The sequence below is a fragment of the Hyalella azteca genome, unplaced genomic scaffold, assembly GCF_000764305.2.
Source record: "Hyalella azteca isolate HAZT.00-mixed unplaced genomic scaffold, Hazt_2.0.2 contig17318, whole genome shotgun sequence".
Classification (NCBI taxonomy): Eukaryota; Metazoa; Arthropoda; class Malacostraca; order Amphipoda; family Hyalellidae; genus Hyalella; species Hyalella azteca.
The window spans coordinates 51,667-78,807 of NW_025947105.1; the positions used below are offsets into that span (position 1 = coordinate 51,667).

At 38.0% G+C, this 27,141-nt stretch overlaps 2 protein-coding genes across 2 annotated transcripts; both read right to left on the minus strand.

Moving 5' to 3' along the window:
- Positions 1-15,800, minus strand: LOC108667449. The gene is made up of 7 exons (XM_018154473.2): positions 15,597-15,800; positions 10,692-10,807; positions 7,899-8,051; positions 6,956-7,172; positions 6,151-6,174; positions 5,249-5,406; positions 1-1,137 (listed from the first exon to the last, which is right to left on the minus strand). Exons 1-7 carry the CDS (start codon positions 15,730-15,732, stop codon positions 1-3), a joined length of 1,941 nt encoding a protein of 646 aa, XP_018009962.1. The 5' UTR covers positions 15,733-15,800.
- Positions 15,801-17,029: 1,229 nt separating this feature from the next.
- LOC108667451 (G2/mitotic-specific cyclin-B) lies at positions 17,030-26,309 on the minus strand. The gene is made up of 8 exons (XM_018154476.2): positions 26,139-26,309; positions 22,092-22,291; positions 21,401-21,710; positions 20,802-20,960; positions 20,275-20,514; positions 19,700-19,818; positions 19,292-19,418; positions 17,030-18,806 (listed from the first exon to the last, which is right to left on the minus strand). The coding sequence occupies exons 1-8, from the start codon at positions 26,169-26,171 to the stop codon at positions 18,696-18,698; spliced, it is 1,299 nt and encodes a 432-aa protein (XP_018009965.1). The 5' UTR covers positions 26,172-26,309; the 3' UTR covers positions 17,030-18,695.
- Positions 26,310-27,141: the final 832 nt, after the last annotated feature.

Genomic DNA, 27,141 nt, shown 5'->3' on the forward strand with positions numbered 1-27,141 from the left:
TCAATCAGGAACGTCATCAAACTTGGGCATGACAACTTCAGGAACGTCATCAAACTTGGGCATGACGACTTCAGGAACGTCATCAAACTTGGGCATGACGACTTCAGGAACGTCATCGAACTTGGGCATGACGACTTCAGGAACGTCATCGAACTTGGGCATGACGACTTCAGGAACGTCATCGAACTTGGGCATGACGGCATCAGGAACGACATCAAACTTGGGCATGACGATTTCAGGAACTTCATCAAACTTGGGCATGACGACTTCGGGAATGTCATCAAACTTGAGCATGATGACTTCAGGAACTTCATCAAACTTGGGCATGATGACTTCAGGAACTTCATCAAACTTGGGCATGATGACTTCGGGAACTTCATCAAACTTGGGCATGACGGCATCAGGAACGACATCAAACTTGGGCATGACGATTTCAGGAACTTCATCAAACTTGGGCATGACGACTTCGGGAACTTCATCAAACTTGGGCATGACGACTTCAGGAACTTCATCAAACTTGGGCATGACGACTTCAGGAACGCCATCAAACTTGGGCATGACAACCTCTATAGTACGCAGTTTCCGATTGCCTTCAGCTCCTTGTGCCATTTGTAACTCTGGGCCGTCAAATTTCGGCATAATTAATTCTGGAATTTCATCTTCGCGAAATTGTTTGACGTCACTGATTAATGCGATTTCTTCTTCATTGGCCAACTTACTGTCATTAATATCTTCTGCGAAAGAACGTAGTTCCGACACATCGGCTCCGGTTTCCGTCGCGTCAGAGGATCCATCATCTTCTTCAGATCCATTCGCAGGCGCGTGAACATAAGTCGCCTTAGGACGGAATGAAACTTTCTGTGCAGGCATGGAAGATGGTGGAGAAGGACTCAAGTTTGCTCTTATAAAAGCGATATTTTTGTTTACGATCGGCTTTGTGATACCTGGCGGGAATGTTTCCGCAGGTTCAACTCGCGGAGTAGTGGTTACTCCTTCTTCTGGTCCGATGTCGTGATTGACGTCGATCGTCGTTCCGGCTTCCGGTACATGGTTTACCTCGATAGGTTTTTCGTCACTTTCCGACTTCAAATTCGAGTTGCTTCGTCCAGTAGTTGACATTGCAGGTGGAGCATTTGTCTGCGGAAAACATTTGTGCGTATTTTTAGTTTCGTTAATCCGAGGAATTCCCTTCTGGACTGCGTCATCCAACTGATACTGAATTGAAGGATGACGCTCAACCAACGAGTGCTGCAAAAGCCTGTGGCGTAAAGCCGGAGACAAGAGTGACTCATCGTCCGTGAATGTGGTTGTAAAATCATCACTTGAGAATAAATCATCATCTTCTTCACTCGTGAAATCCTCTTGCAGCTGTTGTGATAAATGGCAATCGATTCCAATTAGTTAAACTCTGTTATCACTGTAGAAGTTATCCTACAACGGCAGAATAGAGTTGATCAATTTAAGTGTAAAAAACAGACGATTAAAAAGTTAGGTGGGAAAATATCCAGAACTTTGAAAACCATTAAACCATATTTCGATAGAGGGTTCAAAAACTTCTCCAAATACGTCAGTAGGAATATCCAAGAAAATGGTTCATCAATACGAAAAGATAAACTCTTTAATCGTTCTTTCATGCATGCATACAAAAATAGGACTTAATCGTTCGGAAATTATTATCTCTGTCAAACGATTAGAAGTGTTGCACTCAGTCAAACGATACCAATTCATATTGAAATAATTATATATAGAATTCCCCAGAAAATAACGTCATTATCGAACATTAAAAAAGCATTGGCAATCGTGATAAATATGGGCAAAATTTTCACTTACTTGTGATGCGGATTCAAATATAATGGTAAATGATATTTTATTGCGAACGTATATTTATCACGTGCAGGAGAAAACCCAATAAATTTTATAAGGAAAAAAACAATAGAAATGTGTGCTGTGTAAAGTCATTCACTATGCAAGCCACACCTCAACTGATCTACTATACGATCAACATACTTATCTAGCATGTAAACTTCCACGCAATTGGATCTTATGCACTTCAGTTCTATGTAAATATTATAAAGCGTTTTATCTCTATGTGAATCTTATGTTATCAATTACCATCAGCTAGAAACAACGAAACTAAACAAATTTAATTGCACTAACTAAAAGCAAAGAAAATTCCGTTCAGTTTTATAGCAGGGAGGCGACTCATCATGTTATTCTTATATTCGAAAGCGAAATTGATTGACAATAAAATTTTATCAATATGCATATAATATGAATTTGCATCTACAACACAAAAATTAAGACGTCAATTTAAATTAGATGAAGTCATCTGAAAATTTTAAAATTAGACGAAGTCTTAAAAGTTTAGCGAAATTGAAGCAATAAATAATGCAGGGAGCTTATTTTAATACTTATTACCACGCTTATTTTAATACTTGCAAAACTATAATCAACACAGAACCCAGATCAACGGCTGCATGAATTTGTATTTATACCAAATAGTTTGCGTGTGAGATTTCGAACTCTATCAAGGGATTCACATTAAAAACAAGCGCACGTGTGTTCCCCGATCATATGGTCAGTGAAGGCCAGGGTGTAAACTTTGATGAATTTCAAACATTTTTCCGTGCAAAAAAAGGTGCCGTTTTAAGCTATTTACTCCACAAACAGCAAGGTCAGCAAAGAGTAGGAAAGCAAGCAAAGGTTAACAAAAGGTTCGAGCTTACTAGTTTGTTGGAACGTTTGATTCGCTGGCGCTTTTTGCGACCACCCCTTCTACGTCGTGCAGCAGACGAGACAGGTTGGTGCGGTTCATTGTTAGTGTTTTTGTTGACATCTGTGGCTTTACGGCGACTAACGCCGAGATCTTTGTCTAAGTTGGTAGCCTCCTGATGACCACTTTTAATAGTTCGAATTTTGTTGGTGTGTGAGGTATCGTTGTGAATGGTGTTAATGGCTGGCAATGTTTCATATTCAGTAGAGTTGTTTTCATTGCGAGAAAAGCTGGACAAATCCTCTTTAGAGCTACAAATGCGGGGATTCACCGATGTGGATAACTTCTTCTTGATTGGATGATCAGGTTCATTATTGATAGCTTGATGTGATGTGGAGTCATCGATTATTTTTGTCGGTGGTTTGAAATCATTAGTATTATCATTCAGAACTGAAACTACAGCTTCATCCAGGGTCAAAACACCGTCGGTTTCTACATGACCAGCCACGGCGGACTCGGGCAAGTCAGAATGTTCACTGAATTCAGCATCAAACTCGGAATTTAGAGTTGCGTCTGATGACATGGGCGGAAACCCAATAATTTCTGACAATATTTTATTAAATTTTACAGTTCCTTGTGAATTTTCATTAGTAATTTCATCATTTTTAATGCGTGAAGAAAATTTGTCGACCACGTTTTCATCAAACTCTGAAGAACAATGTGCAGGATTCGATGATATTTTTGTTTCAGGACACATTTGAGCTGTAATGGGGCTATCAGTAGCGTTAAAACTCTCCATCATTTTCAAGAATGAAACATCATTGCCCCTAGACACGAGATTTTTTTCCATTTCAAAATTAGATGACGATTTGTTGAGCGGTTCATTCTTCTCTGAATCTTCCGACGCAGAAGATTCAGTTTGAGTCGTAAATGAATTTCCAATTCCAGGGAAAAGTCCACGACCAGAAAACTTCTTTCTTGGAGGCTCGTCAGTTTCATTCAGCCTCGAGCCAACAGTCTCGCGCATAGAGGCTTGCACAAACAAATACGGATCCCCGTTACTTTCCAATACCAAATTATTCTGAATATCAGTTGAGGTTACGTTCAGAGCATCAAATTTCTCAGTGAGATTATCACTACCATGCAAAGGAGGATTACCCGTGTTAAATACATGATCGTTACCGTGTGCAAGATAGGTAAGGCCACCTGTAGCACCTCGATGCGAATTGGCGGCTGATTGTTTTAAATTCGTTGCAGCGGTCATTTCTGCGCACTCACGGACATATGATTTTCGAAGTTTGAATGGCAGTGTTTTCACAGAATGAGATGACTGTAGTGAAGTTGTTTCCTGGTCTTCGCGAGACTTTTCTTCTGAGATCTGGCGCTCCATAGAGAATAAGTTAGTCTGATTATTTTGCGCACTAAGTGCGTCTCCAGATGGAATGTCCACTTTCTTTTCAGAAGCGAAGCATTGCAGAAGCTCATCACAAGCTACTAGGTCTGCGCCATTATCCGAATCTGTTATCTTAATCTGTGATTCAAGTTCAATGTGCTTATCTGAATGAACAAAATGCAACTTCTCTGGTGGTGGCGAAGGAGGCGGCGAAGATCGGTGAGTGTTGTAGGCATTTTCTTTCATTAATTCAGTTTCTGCTTCCAAGTTATCGCATGCGTCAGTTTTTTGACACTCGTCATCCATTGAATTTTCGTCAGCATCGATTTCTTCTCCAAAATGATGTATGCTGTCTTCATTCTCCGTGCCCTGTTCAACGCATTTTTCCAATTTCTTTTCGAGTTTACGTCGGTTGATTTCAACGGAAAATTCGTCTAATTCGGCAAGGATGTCAGATATTGCAGTCGTAACTGTGTGTACAATGTTGCGTGTGGTACGTGGAGTGAGTGTAAGCGTTGGGGGAACAAGATAAGACGAAATATTTAGCAATGTCCACGCTCATAAATTCTGGCATCTAAACGAGCCAGAAGAAGATCGGTAGTCAAACTTAATCAATCATCGTCGTATAGAAGATTAATCAAGACGTTTAAATGATGTATTGTTTTAAAAGATTAATGATGAGATAGTTGACTACCGACCTTGAATTGTGGAGCAATGAGAAACATGAATGAGTCTTGGTCAAGAAATACGGGTTAGCGAGCTATACGAAGACTCTCTCTCTCTCTCTCGGATGGCAGGACTTAATTCAGGCAAAGATGCACTCAATCGAATATGGATCGAGTATATGGAAGTGACCAATGATTTATTCCCGGCTGGTAAAATCTTGATGGTCTATAAACATACTTTGCTCGATATGCACGAATGCAGATTTTTATCTATAAGTTCCATTTAAAGGAAACTACAAGTACTCTTTGCATGGATTAAATTCCGCGGTAAAACACATTATTAGTAAAATTTACTGAAAAAGCAAAGCACACAACACATCTCGCTGGACCCTTGTTAGATCAGCACAAATCAATTGGGAACGAAAAGATACATTTGTGTTAGGACGCTCGGCCATGTACGAGGAACTTGATGCTGACCTTAAGAAGTTTAGCCTGCGTCTGCGCCTGGGAGAGAACTTCTGTTATCTTAGCAGCTGTGAGCTTGTCTGACACAGAGCCCATCTGAGCCATGAGACGCTCCATGGCCTTCTCTGTGTCTTCCAAGCGTCGCCTCAACTGATCCATCTGCTCATCTTCTGCAACGCAATCAGCTCACTACTGAATTACTGAACAACAGGGATCATGCACAGCAAACTGAAACAGTAATTTTATAAGTGTCTGGTCTAGCTCACCAGGGCCTATACTTTCAAAAAAGTTAAGAGATCGTAAGTTCATCAACCAATCATTGACGGCCTTTCAAGCAAAATCCATCATTCATAGACAAGAAAATAGAGCGTACGTACTTACGTTCACTTAGCGAGTTTTGAAAGTATGGCCCCAGATCTCCTGAGCCTACGCTAGGTCAAGCATATAAATAAGAAATTATAAAACTTTCACATTCCTATTCATACTAATTTTACTTTCATTCTGATAAGATAATTAATTGTGTCCCACGGTTTGGTTGGGCAATGGTTATAATCCATTAAACCCATGACTAAGATATTCTTATTCTCCATAGGATAATTCCAGTTTTAGACAAATGGAACTCATTACCTTTACAATCGCATAACGATCTGAAAATATTAAAATTTAAACTGCATTCCTGAAATCGATAGCTCGGTGAAGGTAATATAGGAAAACAGTAACATAGGCTGAAAAATATAACAGGCCCCAATGATTAAAGGAATGTTTGAATAGTACGCGTGACATTGTTTAAGAGTAAAGATATTAAATTCATGCACAATTCATCATATAAAAGTATTGTCGGCGATAACTCATGAACCGAATGTAAAATGAAGCTTAAATATGTTATTCTTTTTCTTATTAATTATAATTCTTACTTCGCTCGCAGTCTGGCTGTCCCGCTGAGCAGCATTGAAAATACAGTCATCGATTCAAACAAAAATCGAGACTTCGCTTAAATTTTTTTATTATTATTAACAATAAAACAATTCATCTGTTCATTTTTGGTGAACGCAAAAAAATGACCTAAAGTTAGCTCGGACAAATCTAGAGAAGCATTAATTTTTAATATCATATGTCACAAAAATTTACCAGAATACTGAATTTCTAAACAAATCTAACCTTAAAGGCCATACAACCATTTTATCATTCTAACCACTGATCTTATTCCATTGTTTTTCATTGAATATTTCACACAGATAACTTTTGGAAAAATAATAGTTCCGATGTATATCCATTCAGTGGCGGATTATAACCGTCGCCAGAATGAGAAAAACATTCGCGAATCACAATGAACTAAACAAAAAAATGCTATCTGTTCAATAGATTTGAATAATGAAAAAATATAACTCAGTGCTCACTGCAGTGTGTGACAGAGAGCGCATTTTCTCGTCGACGAAAACGTGAGGTCACGGACATCCTTACGGCCAGACAGACAGACGGACATGACGAGCACAATAGCGCCTTTTTAGCGCATTTTCTCATTTATGGAAAAAATGCACTATTGTGCTCGCCATGTCCGTCTATCTGTCTGTCTGTCCATCCGTCCGTGACCTCAAGTTTTCGTCGACGAGAAAATGCGCTCTCCGTCACTCACTGCAGTGAGTACTGACTTATATTTTTTCCATAAATGAGAGACAAATGCGCTAAAAACCGCATAAAGGCGCTAAAAACAGCACTAACCGATTTTGCGATCAGGCTGATCGACGATGTTACGGCGGCGCAGTCCGTGGGCATCCTTGTGGTCGGCAACGCGGCGGTGGAAAGCTTCCTTGTTCGCCGCGTCGCCGCTGTCCAGATACTCTTCTTCGAAGACGTACTTGCGGTACTCGGGGTCCATGTGGAAGTTCTTCAGCTTAGGAGTCTTCTCGTCGTCATTCGGGACTTTTTTGAACAAAACCTGCTCAATAGTTGCGAATGTTATCTGTTGTCTAGAACGAGAATGGCACCAGCGATAAAAAAACTAGGAGTTTTCTTAAAAAAACACCTGAAGTAGCATTGCAAAAGTTACTAGTTGTTTAGATCGTGACTTGCACCAGCGTTAAGAATAATTACTGGTTCGTTTAGAACTCTGAAAGTGAAGTTGCACCAGCGTTAAAAGATAACGGTTCAAGTTTAGTAACTTACACTTGCAACATCTTACAGTTCATTTGAGTACAAAAACTTGGCATTGAAATGAATTATAAAATAGGAATTTGAATAATCGACGACTCAAGTAATCAAGTCAATTCAGTGTAATTCAAAATTTTGTAATTAGATTCAAGGCAAAATTCGATTGAAATTCCATGCCTTATTTTTAATTACACATTCTGGAAATTATTCCCTCGCAGAAGTTTAAATTCAATGTAACTCGACATTCGAGTTTCGATGCTCATTCAATTGCTTGGCTTTAATGGACAACAACCGTGTTAACAAGAAGAAAATTTTCAATTAATTATTCTAACAACACTCACAATTGTTCAATAAGTACGAATAATAACGATAAAGACAGCCACATCATGAAAAAATGCTTGAATAAATTTTTTTCGTAACAATCGCATGCCTGAATCTATATGTAAACATCATACATATCAAGAATATATTTATGCATGATGCCTAATATGTAGAGTGGCATGATGACACTCACCTTCATGATGGTGTAGATGAAGAATATGATGATGCCCACTGTGTAGAGTGGCATGATGACGCTCATGCTGCTCGATGTTTTGGTGTTGGGGGAGGGGGCAACATGCCCCGCCCCTCCCCCCATGGGGGGGCGCACGCCAGGCATGGGGCCGGGCTGGTGGAACAACATTCAAATATGGTTAAAAATACATGCGATTAAATTTAAATTAGTTTATTTATATTTAATTAAATTAGTTTATTCATGCCATTGGACTAACACATTCAACACAATTCTAACACTATTATTTTCTAATTAGCATAGTATTATTAACTTGCAGCTAGCAAACTGCGAATAAAAATACATAGTAACCTAGTTACCAAAAGTGTATTTCCGATTAAAATACAATAGAATTCAGGCACAACAAAAATTTAATACCAGAACGTCGCATTGTTTTCGGCATTTATGCATTTAAAAAATAGTTAATTAAGATAACACATTGGAAAGTGCAATGATAACACCATAAAGTGCAGCATGACAACGCAATTATACAAGCCGCTGCGTTAAACCTTGTATTGCGGCACATTGCCAGTCATCTTAAGACCAGGCTTGCATACTACGAGTTGCGAGCTTACAAACACAATTTATGGTGAAAATTTTAATACGTATACACTTGTATTTTTAACCTGAGATTGGCCGTGAAGCCCGTGATGAACAATTTTAACAAAAACAATTTTAATCAACCCTGTTCAACATGGAGCTGCCGACGCTAGAAACAAAAACTAAAAAATAATAATTTATACGCAGCGTCAGGCAATAATTCTTACAATTTTAATAAATCTCCTCTCTAACACATCACGAAAACACTTGACGCTGCCTGGGGAGTGCCTATATCGTACACACGTCCGAACAGCACAGCGAAAACAAAAATTTATAAACAAATTCTACAATCTAAAATGTTTATGTACGACGTACTAACACCTGTCTCTTATACACATCTAGATGTGTATAAGAGACAGATTCATGACAACGCAATTCGTGACAACGCAATTCATGACAACGCAATTCATGACAACGCAATTCGTGACAACGCAATTCGTGACAACGGATGCTAAGGCAATTTCAGGAGTTTGTGCTAAGGCAATTTATTAAGTGTTTTATCCTGTGTTCAGGTCCCGGCACCTGAGACCGTCTGGTGGCAAGTTCCGAGAGGCGTGTCTAGTCTCAAAATAGAGCGTCACCATGTGTCCTGTCATAGCTTCTTTAAATAAATGCTTTCACGGCTCGGGTAAACTCATCTCTGCATCAATGACTCACATATACGTAAAATCTTTTTGGTCGTATCGGATGAAATTCTCTAACGCGCTAAGATGTCCTTGCTGTCGGAAGGCAAGAATGACATACGAGTTTATAAGTGAACCTTTTTTGAATTGTGGCGCAAGCAATAGAAGGCCTTTTCACTATATACTATAGTTGTAATTCCTTAATAGAAATGGAATTTTGCGCTGTTTAAATTCGGATCTATGAATCAAAAAGTTGTTTTACTTTGATCGTCAAGTGCGACTCTTCTTCTTTACCAAGTCCTACACATTCCGATTACATTCTTCATAGGAATATCAGACCAAATCAGGAATTATCGCACATGCACCTTCTGAACATCATTAAATACACATTCCGATTACATTCTCCATAGAAATATCAGACCAAACCAGGAATTATGCACCTTCTGAACCTCAACTAAGTCGTCGTTGCCGCATTCCCACGCGTCCCAGGCGCAAGTTTCTTCAGTGAAGGAGGCAGTCGTTCTGGTCGCCATGCCTCGGGCGGCAGTATCCCGCGCGTACTCGCGCTCAGCTCTTTCGATTAACTCGTAAAATGCTCGGATTTTCTGTCTCTGTCTACGTCGAACGCGATATACTTTCGGCAAGTACCAACTAAACATCTCCGGTGTTTGTTCTCAAGCTCATCATTCACTGAGTAATTCTAGTTTTGATCACACGCAAAATTCGCGAATCGTGGTATTAACAGCCTACAGAATTTCCCAGAAAAGCGATTAGATTTAAATATCATAGGTATAAGTAAAGCCACATCATATCACCAGAAATTCTACATAAACATGTTACAGACAACCTATCCTCTTTTAGATACGGTATCCTATTTTTAGTAGCTGAAAAGAGTACCAGAGTAGATTTCTGTCCTTAATTAAAAAAACTAAGCTTCAATCGAAATTCATCACCGCGACACCAGCAAAAGATTTCTTAGGTAATTTCGCCGGGATCACGACGGGCCGGAGCAGAAGAACTATAGACCGGAACGCACGGCGCTGCGACACTCAAGGGATCGATCGGCGGAGTGTCGACGCCAGCCTTGCAGCGGCCTGCAGCTTCTTGCGGGGCTTCCGAGATCTTTGTGGGTTTCTTCACAGGATATTGTCGTTTGAAAATATTCGCACGCGAAAATATTCTATCGTCTGTCAAAATCTCGGCTTCCCTCGTGGTGGCCGGATGTATGGCAAGTGGTACGTAGTTTTCGATTGCAATGATGTTTAAGATGCTTAAATGAAGAGAGATTTTATTTTACTCTTTATAACCGGTGGTATAAGAAAGTAAAATTTTGCTCTCCGAGAAAATGTTCGTTTTTATAAACGTCGCTGTGGAAACTTTTTAACATTGAGACAATTTTTGTTCGCTGTAACAGAGGTAGGTCATGGGTGATGAGTCAGTGAGTCAATGACTATATGAGTGATGAATCTTACTCAAGTCTTCATAACCGCTAAATGAAAGAGGGATGATGAGTGCTAAATAAATAAGATCTTACTTTAGCCTCCTTCTCTATGGTGCGCTGAGGCAGAGCCCTGCCACGCTCCCTCAGCGCGGGATGCATCATCTCGGGGTGCAGGTGAACGGGGCGCTCTGCCCGCACCCCTGCTGATTCTGCCCAGGGCAACAGATTATTTGGTCAACATTCATCAAATGAAAATATTATTATGAAGTAATTTAGTAATAATGCATTAACTGAACTTAAAATAATTAAAATCTTAAAGCAGGACTCCCAAGCAGGGTAAATGAAATCCTAAGAAGTACATATGTTAGCTTGAGAGGAACTCCAATAGAGATTTTTTAGTTTAACCAAGAAAAAATATTTTAAATATAGCATAAATTGTGTGAGTGTGTGCAGTTATATGAATACAAATAATAAAACAAGTTAGATTTTAGCAATCATTTATTACAACAATTTTCAAATTTATCTATAACATTGGCGATTTGTACCTATGAATGAGTTGTTCATTTTCAGTAAACATTGCAAATAATTGTCACAGCGAGTGTCTTTACGGAGACGCCAAGCGATACTTGAAGCGTTTCACGTTCGTTACAGCATCAAGTGAATAATAACCTGCAATTATAAGTTATTTTTCAATAAACCCGGCTTATATACTTAGATATTGCCTTTGGAAAGACGAAAAAAATATGTACGATTTGATATTTGACTACATCTGTAAAATTTACACAAGGGCAGCTTATATGCAAAAGGGTATACGAGAAGAAAGGTTGTATATATATATACTACTGCAACGGTTATGAGAGAAGTAACGATATCCTTCCTGAGATGGAGAAAGGATCGAGTGGCTGATATTAAGTGAGACACTTGAGCGCAATAGGCAATTGGTTTTCCATCAGACCACGATATCTGAGCTACAAGCCGCTGCGTTAAACCTTGTATTGCGGCACATTGCCAGTCATCTTAAGACCAGGCTTGCATTCTACGAGCGGCGAGCTTACAAACACAATTTCTGAAGAAAACTTTAATACGTATGCACTTGTATTTCTAACCAGAAATTGACCGTGATGAACAATTTTAACAAAATTAATTTTATTAGTCAACCGTGTTCAACATGGAGCGGCCGACACTAGAAACAAAAATTTCAAAAAATAATTTATACGCAGCGCCAGTCAATGATTCATACAGTGTCTATAAATCGCCTCTCTCTAACATATCACAAAAACACTTGACGCTGCCTGGGGAGTGCCTATATCGTACACACGTCCGAGCAGCACAGCGAAAACAAAAATTTAGAAACAAATTCTACAATCTAAAATGTTTATGTACGACGTATAGTGATAATAAATATTCTCTCTAACACATCATAAAAACCTAACCTAGCCAGAGGAGGTCCTAAATCGAACACGCATCCGGCAGCCGTGGAGCATCGATTGTCGCGCCGCTCTCAACTCCTGCCGAGTGCCTCTTTTCGCCGCGCTATCTCTCTAACACATCATAAAAACCTAACCCAGCCAGAGGAGGTCCTAAATCGAATACGCATCCGAACAGCACAGTGAAAACAAAAATTTATAAACAAATTATACAATCTAAAATGTTTATGTACGACGTACAGTGATAATAAATGGTCTCTCTAACGCATCATAAAAACCTAACCCAGCCTGAGGAGGTCCTAAATCGAACACGCATCCGAACAGCAAAGCGAAAACAAAAATTTAGAAACAAATTCTACAATCTAAAAAGTTTAAATACGACGTACAGTGATAATAAATATTCTCTCTAACACATCATAAAAACCTAACCTAGCCAGAAGAGGTCCTAAATCGAACACGCATCCGAACAGCAAAGCGAAAACAAAAATTTAGAAACAAATTCTACAATCTAAAAAGTTTATATACGACGTACAGTGATAATAAATATTCTCTATAACACATAAAATCTAACGCAGCCTGAGGAGGTCCTAAATCGTACACATTTCCGAACAGCACATCGAAAACAAAAAAATTTATAAACGAATTGAACAATGTAAATGAAATTCTACAATCTAAAAAGTTTATGTACGACGTACAGTGATAATAAATGGTCTCTAACACATCATAAAAACCTAACGCAGCCTGAGGAGGTCCTAAATCGAACACGCATCCGGCAGCCGTGGAGCATCGATTGTCGCGCCGCTCTCAGCTCCTGCCGAGTGCCTCTTTTCGCCGCGCTCAGTTTGCGGGAAGCGATAGAGCGCAGACACTGCAGACGCGTTCATTGATTATGTAAAGCGCATACACACGACCTGATAATGCGTATTTTCGAACAATTCTCGCATGCAAAATTATGACAACTATGAAGCTTAAATATGGTTTCATTTAAAAAAATATTTATGAAAGATCAGTTAGGCAATTAATAGTTCCATGATTTATTGAAAAATTCTCTAATTGAATATTGTTTGAAAATTTCTCGAGCATGAATATTATCGTGTGTCAATAACTGTCTTTATAGACAGTTCGCTTACTAAGGCGTGGTTAGACAGTGCAGGATGATAAGCGAACATTAAAAAGAAATTACAGCTTCAAACATTTAGAGACGTTTTATAATTCAGTCATACAGAGAGTAAGCATATAGAATTCTATATCACCCAGCAGCTTGGTAGCCTGCATTAACGTTTTAGCAGTTAAATATTGCACCATCTTGAGCAGACACTCGTGAACGCGTTAAGAGTAAGAGCCTCCTTGAATTGATGAATCTCAGTCCCTGTCACGCTCATATTAATTGGGCTGGCATAAAAAGACGTCTAGCTATTTGTTACTCGCGCATGCTTCATTTCGACACTTTTGTGTATCTATCCGGTGATAAATTATGTAATAAACAGAGCGATTGCCAAATACTGTTTAATGTTTATACCATGAATTTTCAGTATAAACATTTTATTGGTCTACAGTATTAGAGAATATAAGCCTTAAGAGCAGGCATAGATGAAATATAGATATCATTTAATCAAAAGGGTTTATGGAGTGGCTTGCCTAGGGCAACAATAGCAAGGCTGGTTATGACCATCACTTCGTCTACTTATAGCCAGGCAGTTGGCTCGGGTATCCCTTTAAAAAGTGGAGGCCACAGCACACAAACATGCATGACACAGCTCCTCTGACCGACGTCTGTTATACACATGCATGTCTCGACATTACCTCAACAAATGCAAGTCAATAATTCCGTAAAGAAATAATCACGCTGTACATATAATATTATATAGCAGCTGGTATCATGACTATGCATTTGAACAAAAGGAAAAACTTCAAATAACAAAATACAAAAAACTATGACATTATTTCGAAAGATTTTTCATACGATAATAATTGAATGCATGATATTTGTCCAAAATAATATTCCAAATATTAGAGAGATGTCCAAAACTCAAGCTAAAAGTGATTTATGTGGCTTCAGCGAGTGAGAAAATTTTCGAAGACAGGCTTCGACCACCGTTTGAAGGTCACGCAGAAAGAATATAAACTTTAAAACATCAGCAGGTGATTGTCTATACAATAGAGCGATAGCTGTTGGCAGCAGTTTCGACGGCAGTGTCACATCGATGAGCAGTCACACGCGACCGACACTGGTAATTCTTCATTCGGTATTTACTAGTCCTTTGACCACGTAATTTGTAATGTTACTGGGCTAACATTGCGTTCTGCACATAGTATTCCCATAGTTCAATAACATGCATACATGCATCTCCTAAGAGGCTAATAATGAATAATTGGAGATGAGTTAGGTTAAAACTTGAACGTGAAGCTCGGTTGTATCCATCAGCATGCTCAACTTCTTAATTATGTTGAAGCTGAGCTCATTTCTTCTAACGACAATGACACACGAGTCGCCACTCAACAGTTAACTCGCCGCTCGTGTCAATAAAACCCAAATAATACGGGTTTTGTAGGTATCGATCAACACAACTACGGAAAAGAGTATGTTATATTGCACGTATTTGCAAGTCATTTACACCAGTGCCAACAACAGGCTCACCGAACTCTAATTTCTACGTAGCAGGCGGCCAGGCGCATACAGTTGCTACGAATGCCACGTTCGCCGACTTATCACGTAAAGGTTAGTTCAAAATGAATGAAGGATTTGTTTCTTAATTCAAATAAGAGACTTAAATCGTATAACTCTGTTAATTTTTAAAAATCGGTGAGAGAGGATTCATCGCCGAGAATTTAGCACAATATCGAACCCGGTGGAAGTCTAGTACCGTCGTAAAAACCAGCATATGGCGCGCCGAAATAAGATTTGATTTATTTCTCCAAGTTAGTAGCTACTTCAAACTATCGTCAGTCATGAAAAGATCCGGTCAAATGACACAATTTTAGATCTTCTGTGAATAAGGCACGAAAAGGACAAAAATCGGCGACAGGCCACATCAGCGCCATGAAAGAATCAAGCCAATCAACTATCATAATCGATTTCTCAAGTTGCTGTTCAACTTGGGTTCAAATTGCTGCTAAACCGAAAATTTAAGAATTTTCACGACTAATACAGCTATAGCCTGCTGCGCCTGCAAATAACCTTTAACTTATAAGACGAGCATAAGCGTTCACTGTTAGATCATAAATGTATCAAATGTGTTAAAATGGTTTTCACTTCAATGTGATAACAAACGACTACATTTTTTCATAAATTGATATTTATGCCACAGGTTAGACTGAAAATTGTAAAAAAATATTTATTTAGGACCGCGTTCAAAACTTAATAGCTAAGTATCAAAATTAACCGAAATAAGTATCATTGGTTTGTAAAATAAAAGAAAAAGATGTAGTAGAAGAAGTCCTGTTCGTCACCGGCTTCAATATTATAATTGACGTAATTTTTTAGGCTAAATCTAATCTCGCATGAATAGTGATTAATGAACGATTTCTTGGATATCTGCCGGTGAAAATGGCGACCGCAGCAACATCTCACCCGGCTTCGTTACAGGCGTAGCCTTCGAAGACGATATAAGCATCGGATAGAAGACTTTGGGCCATAATACAGCGAAGCAGCCAACCACGATTGCTAACACAATGATTGTTTTGCCCGTACCGAATTCGCCCGACATTTTGTGGGCAGCGAGCACAGCACCACACCTACACAGACAGGCATCGATGGCTAACTGCCAGTCCAGCTCGTCTCAGACCCTGACCGCGCGCCCACACCCCTTGTAATATCGAACCCCCCGCCCCCAGTCTTTCCTCTCAAAAATACGTAATCCTTGTTTACCGTATTAATTATCCTTTCCACATTTTTCAATGATTTAAAATTTGGTCATTTAAAACACTTTGCTCCAATCAGCCAACCTGACTCCTGAGATGCTGTTTACAACCAAATTGTTTCTGCACAGTAAACAGTCAGTTATCGTACAGAGTCTACGGAATGGGCGATGATTGTTTAAATAACTTCGTATCACTATAGTAGTCTACTGCAGCACCAAGCAATGGAGATGAAGTCTAGACGTGTTTATATATGCTTGGGATTTATTCTTGTAATATATATTGTAAATATAAAAAATATATCATATATATTATATATATCATATATATTACAAGAATAAATCCCAAGAATTTTAGCGTAGAAGAAAATTATTGAGGGTGACTGGCTGCTCGAGGGTGAATGGCTGCTCTCAAACGAGTTTAAGATTAGGCGACAGGCCACATCAGGCCTGCTTTTTAGCGCCGACATCACTATGTTAGGATAGTTCCCTACCTGAATTAGGCGCGGGCCTTCCTAGTGTTACGAGAGAAGTCCACCTAATCTTCAGTTTATATGCTGACCGCCATGTACAGCATTACCTCGCAATAACTTGCATCCGTAATCCAGTTATCCACCTCCCAATGGCCCTCACTAAATTTTATCGGTTCGTTCATTTGAGCCTATATTAGCTTAAAAATAGGAGATAGACTGCTACAATTTCCTACTAATCCATGATCATTACTAGTATGTAGCATCACTTAGCGTAACACTACGGGTGGGTGGTTCAGAACAATCACTCCTTTAAAATTGTTTCGGTGTCTGCTCTTCAGCAGTCATACGATGAGAAAACTGTATTCACAGGTCAGGGCGTCTCCATCGACTTCAGAGTAAGAAAATGCGCGAATTGATACAAATATGCTGGCAAGTTCTAGTTTCTAGACCTGCAGTCAGACACCGCGAGCTCAGCGGTGGGGCGCTCAGGAACAATCCCCCCAGGAGCGCGAAATCCCTCAGGATATCTGACGAGCACAGACACGCGTCAGAAGTTCCCCCTGATGGGCAGTTTCTATTAACATGTGGAGACGTTAATAGCGTACATGCAATGCAGTTCATTCTAGTAATGAAACTACGCCGCGGAATCCGAGAAAGTGTAATAAAAACCCGGGTAAAAATAATTATTATACTTCCAGCAACTTTTATTGACGTCCATCTAGTGGGTCAAAATACATCACAACTTAACGATGATCATCTCGTATAAGAGTGTCTTTCTAAAACAGGTGTACAATAATTAACACCTCAAATGATATTCATCACATAAAATGAACAGAAAGGCAGTCCATAAAACTAAAATACTACATAATTCAAATTACTCGTTGCATGACATATAGCGCGAAATATCCTGCATTCAAAGCAAGCGAGAACAAATCCCACGTACTAGGTTTGCAGGGATAAATAAACTGTCATAAATACGCTATCATGAAAACGGTACAAAAGCACAGGGAGAAATTAAAATGTTTTTCAGACGAGACACGGCAAGGTATCAACCGACCTAAAATAATGACTTAAAGCTCCCGTTAGCAGGCAATACTTCCTTCTATTTCATGTTGGGTTGCTGGTAAAAACTGCCGGTGCAAACGAGGTGAACTTTGCGAAATGGATCAAATTCATACGATTTTATAGCAAACCTTCTACAAAAGTGAGATCATATCGGAAAACTGAGTTGTAGCTTCACCGAGGTTGCAGCTCCATTTGATCTTTTCAGCGCCAGCAAAACACTGCCTTACTAGATGCAAGTTAAAATCATTCTCTAACTGCTATGAAGAAAACTGAATTAAATAGGTACCTGGTCAGCTGACCATCTCCGTAGACAGAAATCCTAATGTTTGATTAGCTCCATTACATATCACGAAGAGGATCCATGTATACAAAATATAGTCCTTTATATATTCATACGTGACTGGAAGACCGCTCTAAAACGCGTCTCGTTAACATAGTTACAAAGTCCGTAATTACCAAAAGTTGGCACACCTTAGCAATACGCATTTTTATTTGAACAACGATGCACAACTAGCGTGGCCACAAGCTATAAACCTACTCGTCTTCAAAGCTAGGCAAAGTCTAATATAGAGAGAGTAAGCGATATAAGTACACTCGTATTTTGAAGCATCCTCAGACAATTAGCTCTGAGGGCGAAGAATGTTTGGCTTGAGCTACCATCTACGCAAACATCAGCCATTATGACATTGCGGCATACTTTCAAACATTCGTTAGTTCAATTTGATTCCCACTTTCCTAAGGAGCTATGAGAAAATTTGTACGTAGACTTAAATTTACATAAGCAGAATAATGCCTTCAAAGATTCATAACGTCTTTCAGGAGTAATTTATTGACGCGTATCATTCGCACGAGATGAAGCCGGAATCGAGCACAAAAAACTGTACATTCAAAGGCTGTAAAAGGAATTAAAAGATTCCAAGAATCCATCATATTAACCTAATCCCACAATCTGAACACTGAGGCAACAGCAGCCGCGCAAATACTGGCAAGATGGCAAAGTTAAAATTAAGCGTTTCACCACTACGTGCATTTCAGTAAGAGTTCCTGGTCCACACTAAAAAAATCCAAACGAAGTTCGGCAGATAGTAGTATACAAATCGCAAGTTTCTTAGCCAAAATGACTATTTGATAAAATTAGACGCACTGGTTCGATAATAACTGATTAGATATCGTTATGAAATCTACAAGCGCTTAGTCAATCCTAAGAAGTCACTATAAAGTTGAGACATGTTAGTTCTTCAGAGATGCGCGCGTCAGGATGTAAGCAATTCTAGTTTAGGAGTACGTGGCCGCCTTCACAGCTAGCGATCGGATCACTGGCCCAGTCAGCTCCGGACATTCACTGATCTTCAGGTTTTTGCTCGAACGATATTTCTGAACGGTGGCCTGGAAACAAAGCAGTTAGGAAATAAATTCCGAGCGATATAAATTACGTACACAATATGAATGTAAAAAAACAGTTCGAGTTTAAGTTATTTTCCTATTTACTACTAGGAAACGGAAAAAATGATAATCTAATTTGCAATTGACAACATCGCTGTTGACAGCTCTGTTTCAAATTTTGGAAGAAACCTTGGAGATAAAGGAATTTTCAAGAATTTCTCTACGAAGTAAAGAATACCACGCAGTTCATTCTTCATGGCATTAATATCCAAGTATTTTAAGACGTATGAAAATCTACACAACATCAGATTCTATACGCTAACAAATGTTTACCGTCAACAACTTTTCTTCACTGAAAACTTGAAGAGTCCAAAAACACAGACCCCTAGTGGAAAATTCCATATGTTACGTTTTGAATAACTAATTCCTATAAGAAAGCATGTAGAAGCGTAATCTTGTAGACAAAATAGTCTGGCACAGTACGTCACCTGGTGACTAGCTTTGTACGAGCGCAGCACAACCTGAGCCATCTTGCACACCACAGGCATCAGTTCTGCGTCACTATAGCCAGAGTAGTACGTAAGAGTGTCGCTCCATTGGTCGTCACAAGTCAGTCTGTGGATAACAAGCAAACAACTTAGTCACAATTTAGCCATATCCATGAGGTTTGCAATGGCTTTGAGCATTTATATGGTTAGTTAGTGCCAAGAGACATCCCTTGGAAAAGGCTCAAATGCATCAAATATACTTCCGAATTTATTTGTTACGAAGTTTTCAGCCTAATATTCTCATGGTCCATACATGACTTTATGTAGCTAATATCATGCACAAATACTACAATCATCCCACAAAATTAAGCCTCATTGATACTGCAATGAATAAGTGGCTACTCTCACTTGAGCGTCAAGAAGAGGGCAGCGGCACCAAGTTGTGAAGCCTTGAAGTGACACATGTTGTACTCCGTCAGACAAAGCTCTATGAGGTACTTGGCTAGTGTGTGCTGAGTTCCGTCCACCTATGAGAATATTAATCCGTGCAAATTAAACGTTAAAATACTACTTCACTAAGAAAATATTATTGCGTGATATCAGACCGGTTCATACATAAAATCGCGAAGCACTTTTATTATAACTACATGTTGTCAATATTAAGATATTTTAAACTAAGAGTTATAAGCCAATTCATACGACTTCAGGCATTTATAGTGAAGATAAGAAATTCTATCAACGCTGAATGATTAATCTTGCAGTAAGGGAAGAACTTCAATTGGATGATTGGTGGACTTTCATAATTAACAGCGTACGTTTAGAAAAAGATTTTAACCAAAGAATGAATTGCATCACGTAGACGAACATTTGATGGGTAATGTAAGCAATCACATAATAGCAAGCTCATCACATGACAGCAAACTCATCACATGACAGCAAACTCATCACATGACAGCAAACTCATCACATGACAGTAAATTCACCTTGGCAGCTTTACTGTTGCGCCTGAGGAAATGCAAGGGCAGAGGCATTGAGACGTTGTAGTCAAGTTTCTTGAGTATCTGGATTTCCATTTTTCGGATCTGTTGCCTGGTATAAGCCTTGTCACTGATGAAGACAAAGTCGTTTATTTCCGAGCAGTACATTTCCTCGTACTTGCTAGCGATAAACATGGACGTCACACCCACCAACTGCAATTCCTCTTTGGGAGTGTCGGGCATCAGCTGCAAACAACAAGCGTGTCAAATCAGGGATACTGGTTTACAAAAGAATATTAATTACTAATTTTTAATTTCAATTGTAGCAGACTTTGAGTCTAAGGTTCATAGACAGAAATTGTGATTCAACTGACAATTATATCATCTTACTCATCAATCAGGCTCAAACATATTACGAATTAAAATATTAAAACTATTCTAAAAACTGCTAATTATAGTTGTAAGACAATCCCACTATTCAATGCCTCACGAGTTATGAACTAAATAAATTATTAAAATTGAAGAGACATCACCTGCAGGTATCTGTCCAAGATGGCCATGGTGAGGTACAGGGTCTCCTGCATGAGGTTGAAGCGCATATGCACCTGGACCAGCCAGTCCACGAGGATGGTACGCATCCGTGGCGTCACAGTGTGACCGTCCAAGTAGCGTCTACGCACACAATTCTTGATCTGCACAATAAATACTCATGCAGATAAAATGTGTCAATTATGATGCTAGCATTATAGGTAGTATCTAATACTTGGACATGAATATTTGAGGCGAATGGCATACTTCAAATAAAAATTAATTGATGTATGAATTGATTTTCAAGAGACATTTAGCCTGAAAGATATGGAAGGAAATAATATTATTAACCACAATGTTGCAACCTTGAGTATTAAATTAGGTTTTAAACTTGAAGATAGTGAGTACTCAAGTTCACCAACAACATTGCCATAGAGGTATTATTTGGAGGTAGCTTATAGAAGTTTTTTAAATAGATATCTTGAACTACATATACACCCAAAAGAGAAGACAGCAGATGGATAATGATAATCTTATCAGTTGCCATCTCTATTGTCAACAATAAATCAAACTTCTTAAATAAGGCTCAATTAGATTTACTCACTTCAAGTGACCTCATATAGGCATAAATTTCATTGACATATTCCGATACAAGTTGAGGGTTGTCTTTGTCGTCAGCATCAATATCTGTGACAGTGAGACATTTAGCAGAGAATGCTTCTGAGAGGTCCTGCACACAGTTGTCACTAAGGGGCTGAACATTAGACGTGTCTTTGGAGCTACTTTCTTTCACAGGCTCGTGCTCAACAACGGACATGTCCTGAGGCACCGAGCAGCTGGTATCCACCGACACCATGGAACACTCGTCAACAGCCTCAAGCTTGGCACTGGGTACGATTTTTGAAGGTACATTTCTGAAAAAAATTTATGTTTAGATTAACTTACTATTCAATCAGAATAGGAACACTCACAAGTACACAGGGAAAACATTCAAATTAATTTATAGTTTTGTAGTAATTTTCAAAAATAATAATTGTGAGGTGATCAGCCTTGAATTTACATTTCAAAGGGTTTTTGAAACCTATACATAAGCAATCAAACATGATGCTGATAATAAAGTTTCTGAAAGAGTATGAATGACTAATGAAAGAAAATATGCACTATTATCAAAATACTAAATTTAAAATTCAATTTTAGTTTTAAAACTCAAAAGCATGCACAACATTTTCATCCTCATTTTTATCTTAAAGAGCAGGAAATTTTGAGAGACAAGCCTTATTCTAGATTGAACTTACTCATTTTTTATATTTTTGTTTCTTGGCTGCAAAGGCTTCTTAAAAGTATCATTTTGTTTTAGTTTGCTTGCATCTGTTGCAGAACGCTGCACCACAGCAGCCTTGTTGGCAATGTCTCCCAGGGCAGCCCTCTTGACTGTAGGACCAGAGACTAGCTTTGCCACTTTCTTAACAGCCACATTTTCATTGCGGCTCACATTCTGGAGAACATGAAATTAGTAGTAATTAGCCACACAAATGGTTAAAATGGATAAAATGCTTAATATCTATACTTCCAGTGTAACTGACAATGCATCAAGAATCTAATTACCTCTCGTTCGGTGAGTTTCAAAATTCTGTATAAGCCTTTCATATATATGTTGAGATTGAAATAAGGCACATTTTTACCTCTAAAAACTGGTTACACTCTTCTAGTTTGCTCCAAGCCACAAGTAGGTTTTTAAAACAATTTCATCCATTTTGCAGCTGGAAAATATGCTCAGTTGCAAATTGCGTTTTTAAGCTCTAAATCCATTTTTGAGAGGCGTGAAAAACAAAATTCATAACAAAATTTATCAATGGGAAAAACAAAATTCATCTATGGAAAACAAAATTCATCTATGGAAAACAAAATTCATCTATGGAAAACAAAATTCATCTATGGAAAAGAAAATTTTATCTACTACGGTAACTCATTTGTTAAGCAAAAAAATTCAATGTAAAATTTGCTATTTTAATCTTACTATAACAACAAAAATATCTTTTATTAGACACAAGAAGACAAGTACTAAGGTAATTTTTCTTTTAACATTTAAAAATTTTATGTTATAAATTATTTTATTGGCAAAAATACTGTAATAACAGTAACTCCTACACGAATGATAAAAGAATATTAACAAATAACTTTTGGGTGAGGAAATTTAGTCAGACACTTCTACACAACAGCAAAATTTGTAAGCCATGATTATCTAATAAAAAATTAAAATAATAACAAATGATATTGAAGCAATGAAATTGGCTCAAATTATGCAATTGAGATTCAATATTTTAGTAAGAATTTTTTTCATGACAGACTTAGAAAGTTTTGAGCTAATCAATTATCATTAAACACAGTTGGCTGGAATAATACCAAATTACAGCAAAGTGGCCCATTGTTTGTAATTACTGTGAAAAAATTTACAACAAATACGAGTGTTCTTCTAAGCATCTATTATGATCTAGTCTCCATAGTGCAATTCTATATTTAATATAAAAGAACAGTATTTTGAGATTTTCAACCGATCAATGTTCCTTTATGGACCGATCCACAGCACACTTGCAACACCTTAAACAAGAGCCAACAGCCTACTACATAAACAATAGAGATAACATTGGCAGGCAGCCACCTCAGCAAATTTGAATTTTTTCTAAATAAAAGGCGGTCTCGAAGTCAGGTTTTAAGTCATTAGTTGCCTAAATAATATCCAAAATTCATATTTCCATATGGGTTTCTACTTTCTATGCTGTTGACATTGAGAAACTTCATTGTATCTCTCTTATCATCTACAATTGTTAAATAAATTATAATTTGGCTGTATTTGTCACTCAAAACCATTGTTAGAACCAATCAGTCCACTCAGTGTATGGTCTACAAAAGTTTATTGACATCAATTGCTAATGCAAAGAACTTGACATGTGTTTACACTTCTAAATTATCATAAAAGTTGTATCCCCATATTTCCATGCTTCATTACAAGTGAAATTCATCAGCAGAAATGAGAAAACTAACATCACATGAATTCCCTCATTAAAATTATGCAACAAAGTCTATCTGTGAAAAGTTTTCTAGGAGCTACAGCCATATGAGAAAATTAACATAGAAAGAATCAAATTACTTTGCCGCAAGTTCATTTGTCTATATCCAACAATAACAAGTATTAAATAATAATAATTATAGAATTTTATAAAATTCATCAAGCATTAAAGCATATTTCAAGTCAAGAATGGCCCACAAAACGTTTCTAAGAATCCTTGCTTTACAACATATAGCATGCGAGGTTGCACGCAATATGTGGCGCATGTGATGTTACCGCAAGATCCTGCCTCCAACTCTTTAATTGCTTCAGGCCCAAGTGCCCAAGTGTACAATTTTTAATTGCAAGTATTTTCAATTGAGAGTATTTTTGATTACAAGAAATTTTGATTGTGGGTATTTTTATTTAAAAAAATAGTGAGTATTTTTATTATGACTATTTTAGATTGTGAGTATTTATGATATAGTGACTATTTCAATTGCGAGTATCTTTTATTGAAAGTATTTTTTATTGTGAATATTTTTTATTATGATATGCAGTAGTTCTAACATCTAGAGATACACATTTCTAAGGTCATTTGCACAAGTGGCATGAGCTCTGAAGCTTTAAATATGAATTAAGGAGTGACGTGTCCTTGAGTTGGAGTCAGGTTGTAGGTTACTGTGCAACATACAAAAGTAGGTCATTGTATTTTGTCAGTCATTGTAGACATTTTGCAACCCACATAAGTAAGCAAGATATTTTACTATTCAATTATTTTTTTAATTGTATTGTAGATGCGTACATTGTATTGTATTGCTCTGTCAACCCCAAGAAAATGACAACTTGCTCCAACATGCTACTTTGACAAATGAAAAGTTATACTTCATGCTAAATATGATATATAAAAAATCATTATTTATAGAAAATTAACTCTGCTTTTAATATAGGAATTTTAGGCAAATATTTATCTTTGATTGCAAATTCAATTCATAACTTTGGTCAGACAGAAGTCCTGGCTCCAGTCAGTCACTACCTACTCCCCCGAAGGGTGGGTAACCAAAACCGTACACCCTTCACCAAGACCAATCAGTACTACCGCTCCTAGAATCATAGCAGAAAAGCAGAGTTTTTAGACTCTGCTTCAACTTCAATTGCGAGTCCTATGAGTAGACCAGGAAAGTATCATAGATACCAGCATTATCATACACATAATATTGATTTAAAATTTGAATAAATGAGGAAATTACAAAAGAAAATATTCTAAAAAAAATTCTGGGTAGCCCAGTGGTTACAGTTCAGATTACCAAGATTGGCACAGAGAGGCATGGGTTCGATCCCACCTCTGTGCGTCAGTTACTGGTCAGAATCGGCAAGGAGGCCAGGCAGGTAAGCACAGCAGAATTGTAGCAGTGAGTTGCAAGTTTGAGACTGCAAAATGCTGTGAAGTGTAAATGTTCTGTGATTTTAAAAATTGGCAACAGGCCTACAGCCTACTAAATGATGCTGACACCGCTATCATTATATTTTTATTATAAAAAGTTGCTGGTTTGTTACTATGCCAATAATTGCACTTTGCTTGTCTCAAGTTGTCTGGTCTCCATCTACATTTTATAAAAATATGTAGGTAAAACAAAATTTTACAAATATAAGATTTTAGCAGCATTGCAATATTTATTTGTTAATTCCATAGCTGAAAAAAATTGTGTTTCAAAGTTCAACACTCAACAGGTGCATATTTATAAAATATACAAGCTTTTGCTGCTTTTCATTGACAAGCATCAAGAACAAGCCAGCAAATTTAGTGCAAAATCCATCTACTTAAAAATTATTTCGATAAATTTTAGTTATTAGCCTATACTTTTTTTATCTATTCATGTTGAACTTTGAAGTTAAAACGCTGGATGCAACCAATGCATAGATGGCTATCTGGCTAGGGCTCATTATGTCTGAATCACAAATTCACGATACAAAATATCGGCTGTTACCCGTTATTGGCGTATTGTTGTTAGACTTAGAGTTAGAGGCATTGAAAGTGATTTGAAACTAAATTTTTTCACTTAAAATACCATCACAACTTCGTAAAAAATTGTAGCAATGTTCATTAGAAAGCAAATAAACGAATGTTATAATCTAATAAATTACTTGACCATTGAGTATCACCATCGGTTGCTCGGCATCGGCAAAATACGAAACATATATTAGACCTGTCAGCTGATTCAGTGATTGTGCTATGGTATGCTAGTTAGAAACTTAGATTCAAATAGAAACAAATAAGCCTAAAAGCGTAGCTTACCTGATTTCTAAAGCTTATGCTCCTTGACGCCATGGTTAGAGAAGAATCTGATTCGTAAACTATTTGAGATAGGCGAAAATGTTCCGTTAACTAAGCTAAAGCCTGCTGACCACGCATACTACATCAGAACTTAACGTTAAATGGACAGCCAACGACTGCACGGGCATTTAAACCGATTGCCAAAATCGAACGGTGTTGCCATTCCCGCCAACATTGAACCGCTAATCATATCGTTTGACGAAAAAGATACCAAAAATATTCTTCAATTCAAAGCCGACGAAAAATTAGTCTTAAAAGCCTTACAAAGAAAATTAGATGAGTTTTCTTACTGATGTGAATTATTTCTTTTGATAATAAATAAACCGACTGAATGATTCTCCAATTAAACATCTGTTCGGACTTCCCACTAAGCTGCAGACCAAATGTCCTGCAGCAGGTTCCCGAAGTCCGACCGGTGAGCAAAACCGAAAGTGTGATTGTCTGTGGGCCAATAGGACTGCACATGGAGGGGGTGGTTTATGTATTTTAGTCCGTCAGTCAGTATGTTTTCAGGAAATACAGCTGAATTGCTTTGCTGGAGGAGTGTTGGAGCTGCAGGCTGTGAAGTTGCGATTGGCTTCAGGCACTTACTTCTCAAAATTTGTTTCTTAATTCAAATAAGAGACTTAAATCGTATAACTCTGTTAATTTTTAAAAATCGGTTTGAGAGGATTCATCGCCGAGAATTTAGCACCAAATCGAACCCGGTGGAAGTCTAGTACCGTCGTAAAAACCAGCATATGGCGCACCGAAATAAGATTTGATTTATTTCTCCAAGTTCGTAGCTACTTCCAACTATCGTCAGTCATGAAAAGATCCGGCCAAATGACACGATTTTAGATCTTCTGTGAATAAGGCGCGAAAAGGACAAAAATCGGCGACAGGCCACATCAGGCCTACACTTCAGCGCCGAGATCAATTTGTTAATTTATCATACATTTTAACCGTGAAATCAAGAGAACGA

Bases quoted from the DNA above. Each gene is read 5' to 3' on its own strand.
- LOC108667451 (XM_018154476.2), bottom strand. From the start codon at position 26,171: ATGGCGTCAAGGAGCATAAGCTTTAGAAATCAG. The intron at 22,292-26,138 runs GTAAGCTACGCT...CATGTTCTCCAG, and splicing joins GCATAAGCTTTAGAAATCAG to AATGTGAGCCGCAATGAAAA. The intron at 19,419-19,699 runs GTGAGAGTAGCC...TGTTATCCACAG, and splicing joins GCCCTCTTCTTGACGCTCAA to ACTGACTTGTGACGACCAAT.
- LOC108667449 (XM_018154473.2), bottom strand. From the start codon at position 15,732: ATGTCGGGCGAATTCGGTACGGGCAAAACAATCATTGTGTTAGCAATC. The intron at 5,407-6,150 runs GTAAGAATTATA...ATTGCGTTGCAG, and splicing joins ACAGCCAGACTGCGAGCGAA to AAGATGAGCAGATGGATCAG. The intron at 1,138-5,248 runs GTCAGCATCAAG...TGTTTTCCGCAG, and splicing joins CGCAGGCTAAACTTCTTAAG to ACAAATGCTCCACCTGCAAT.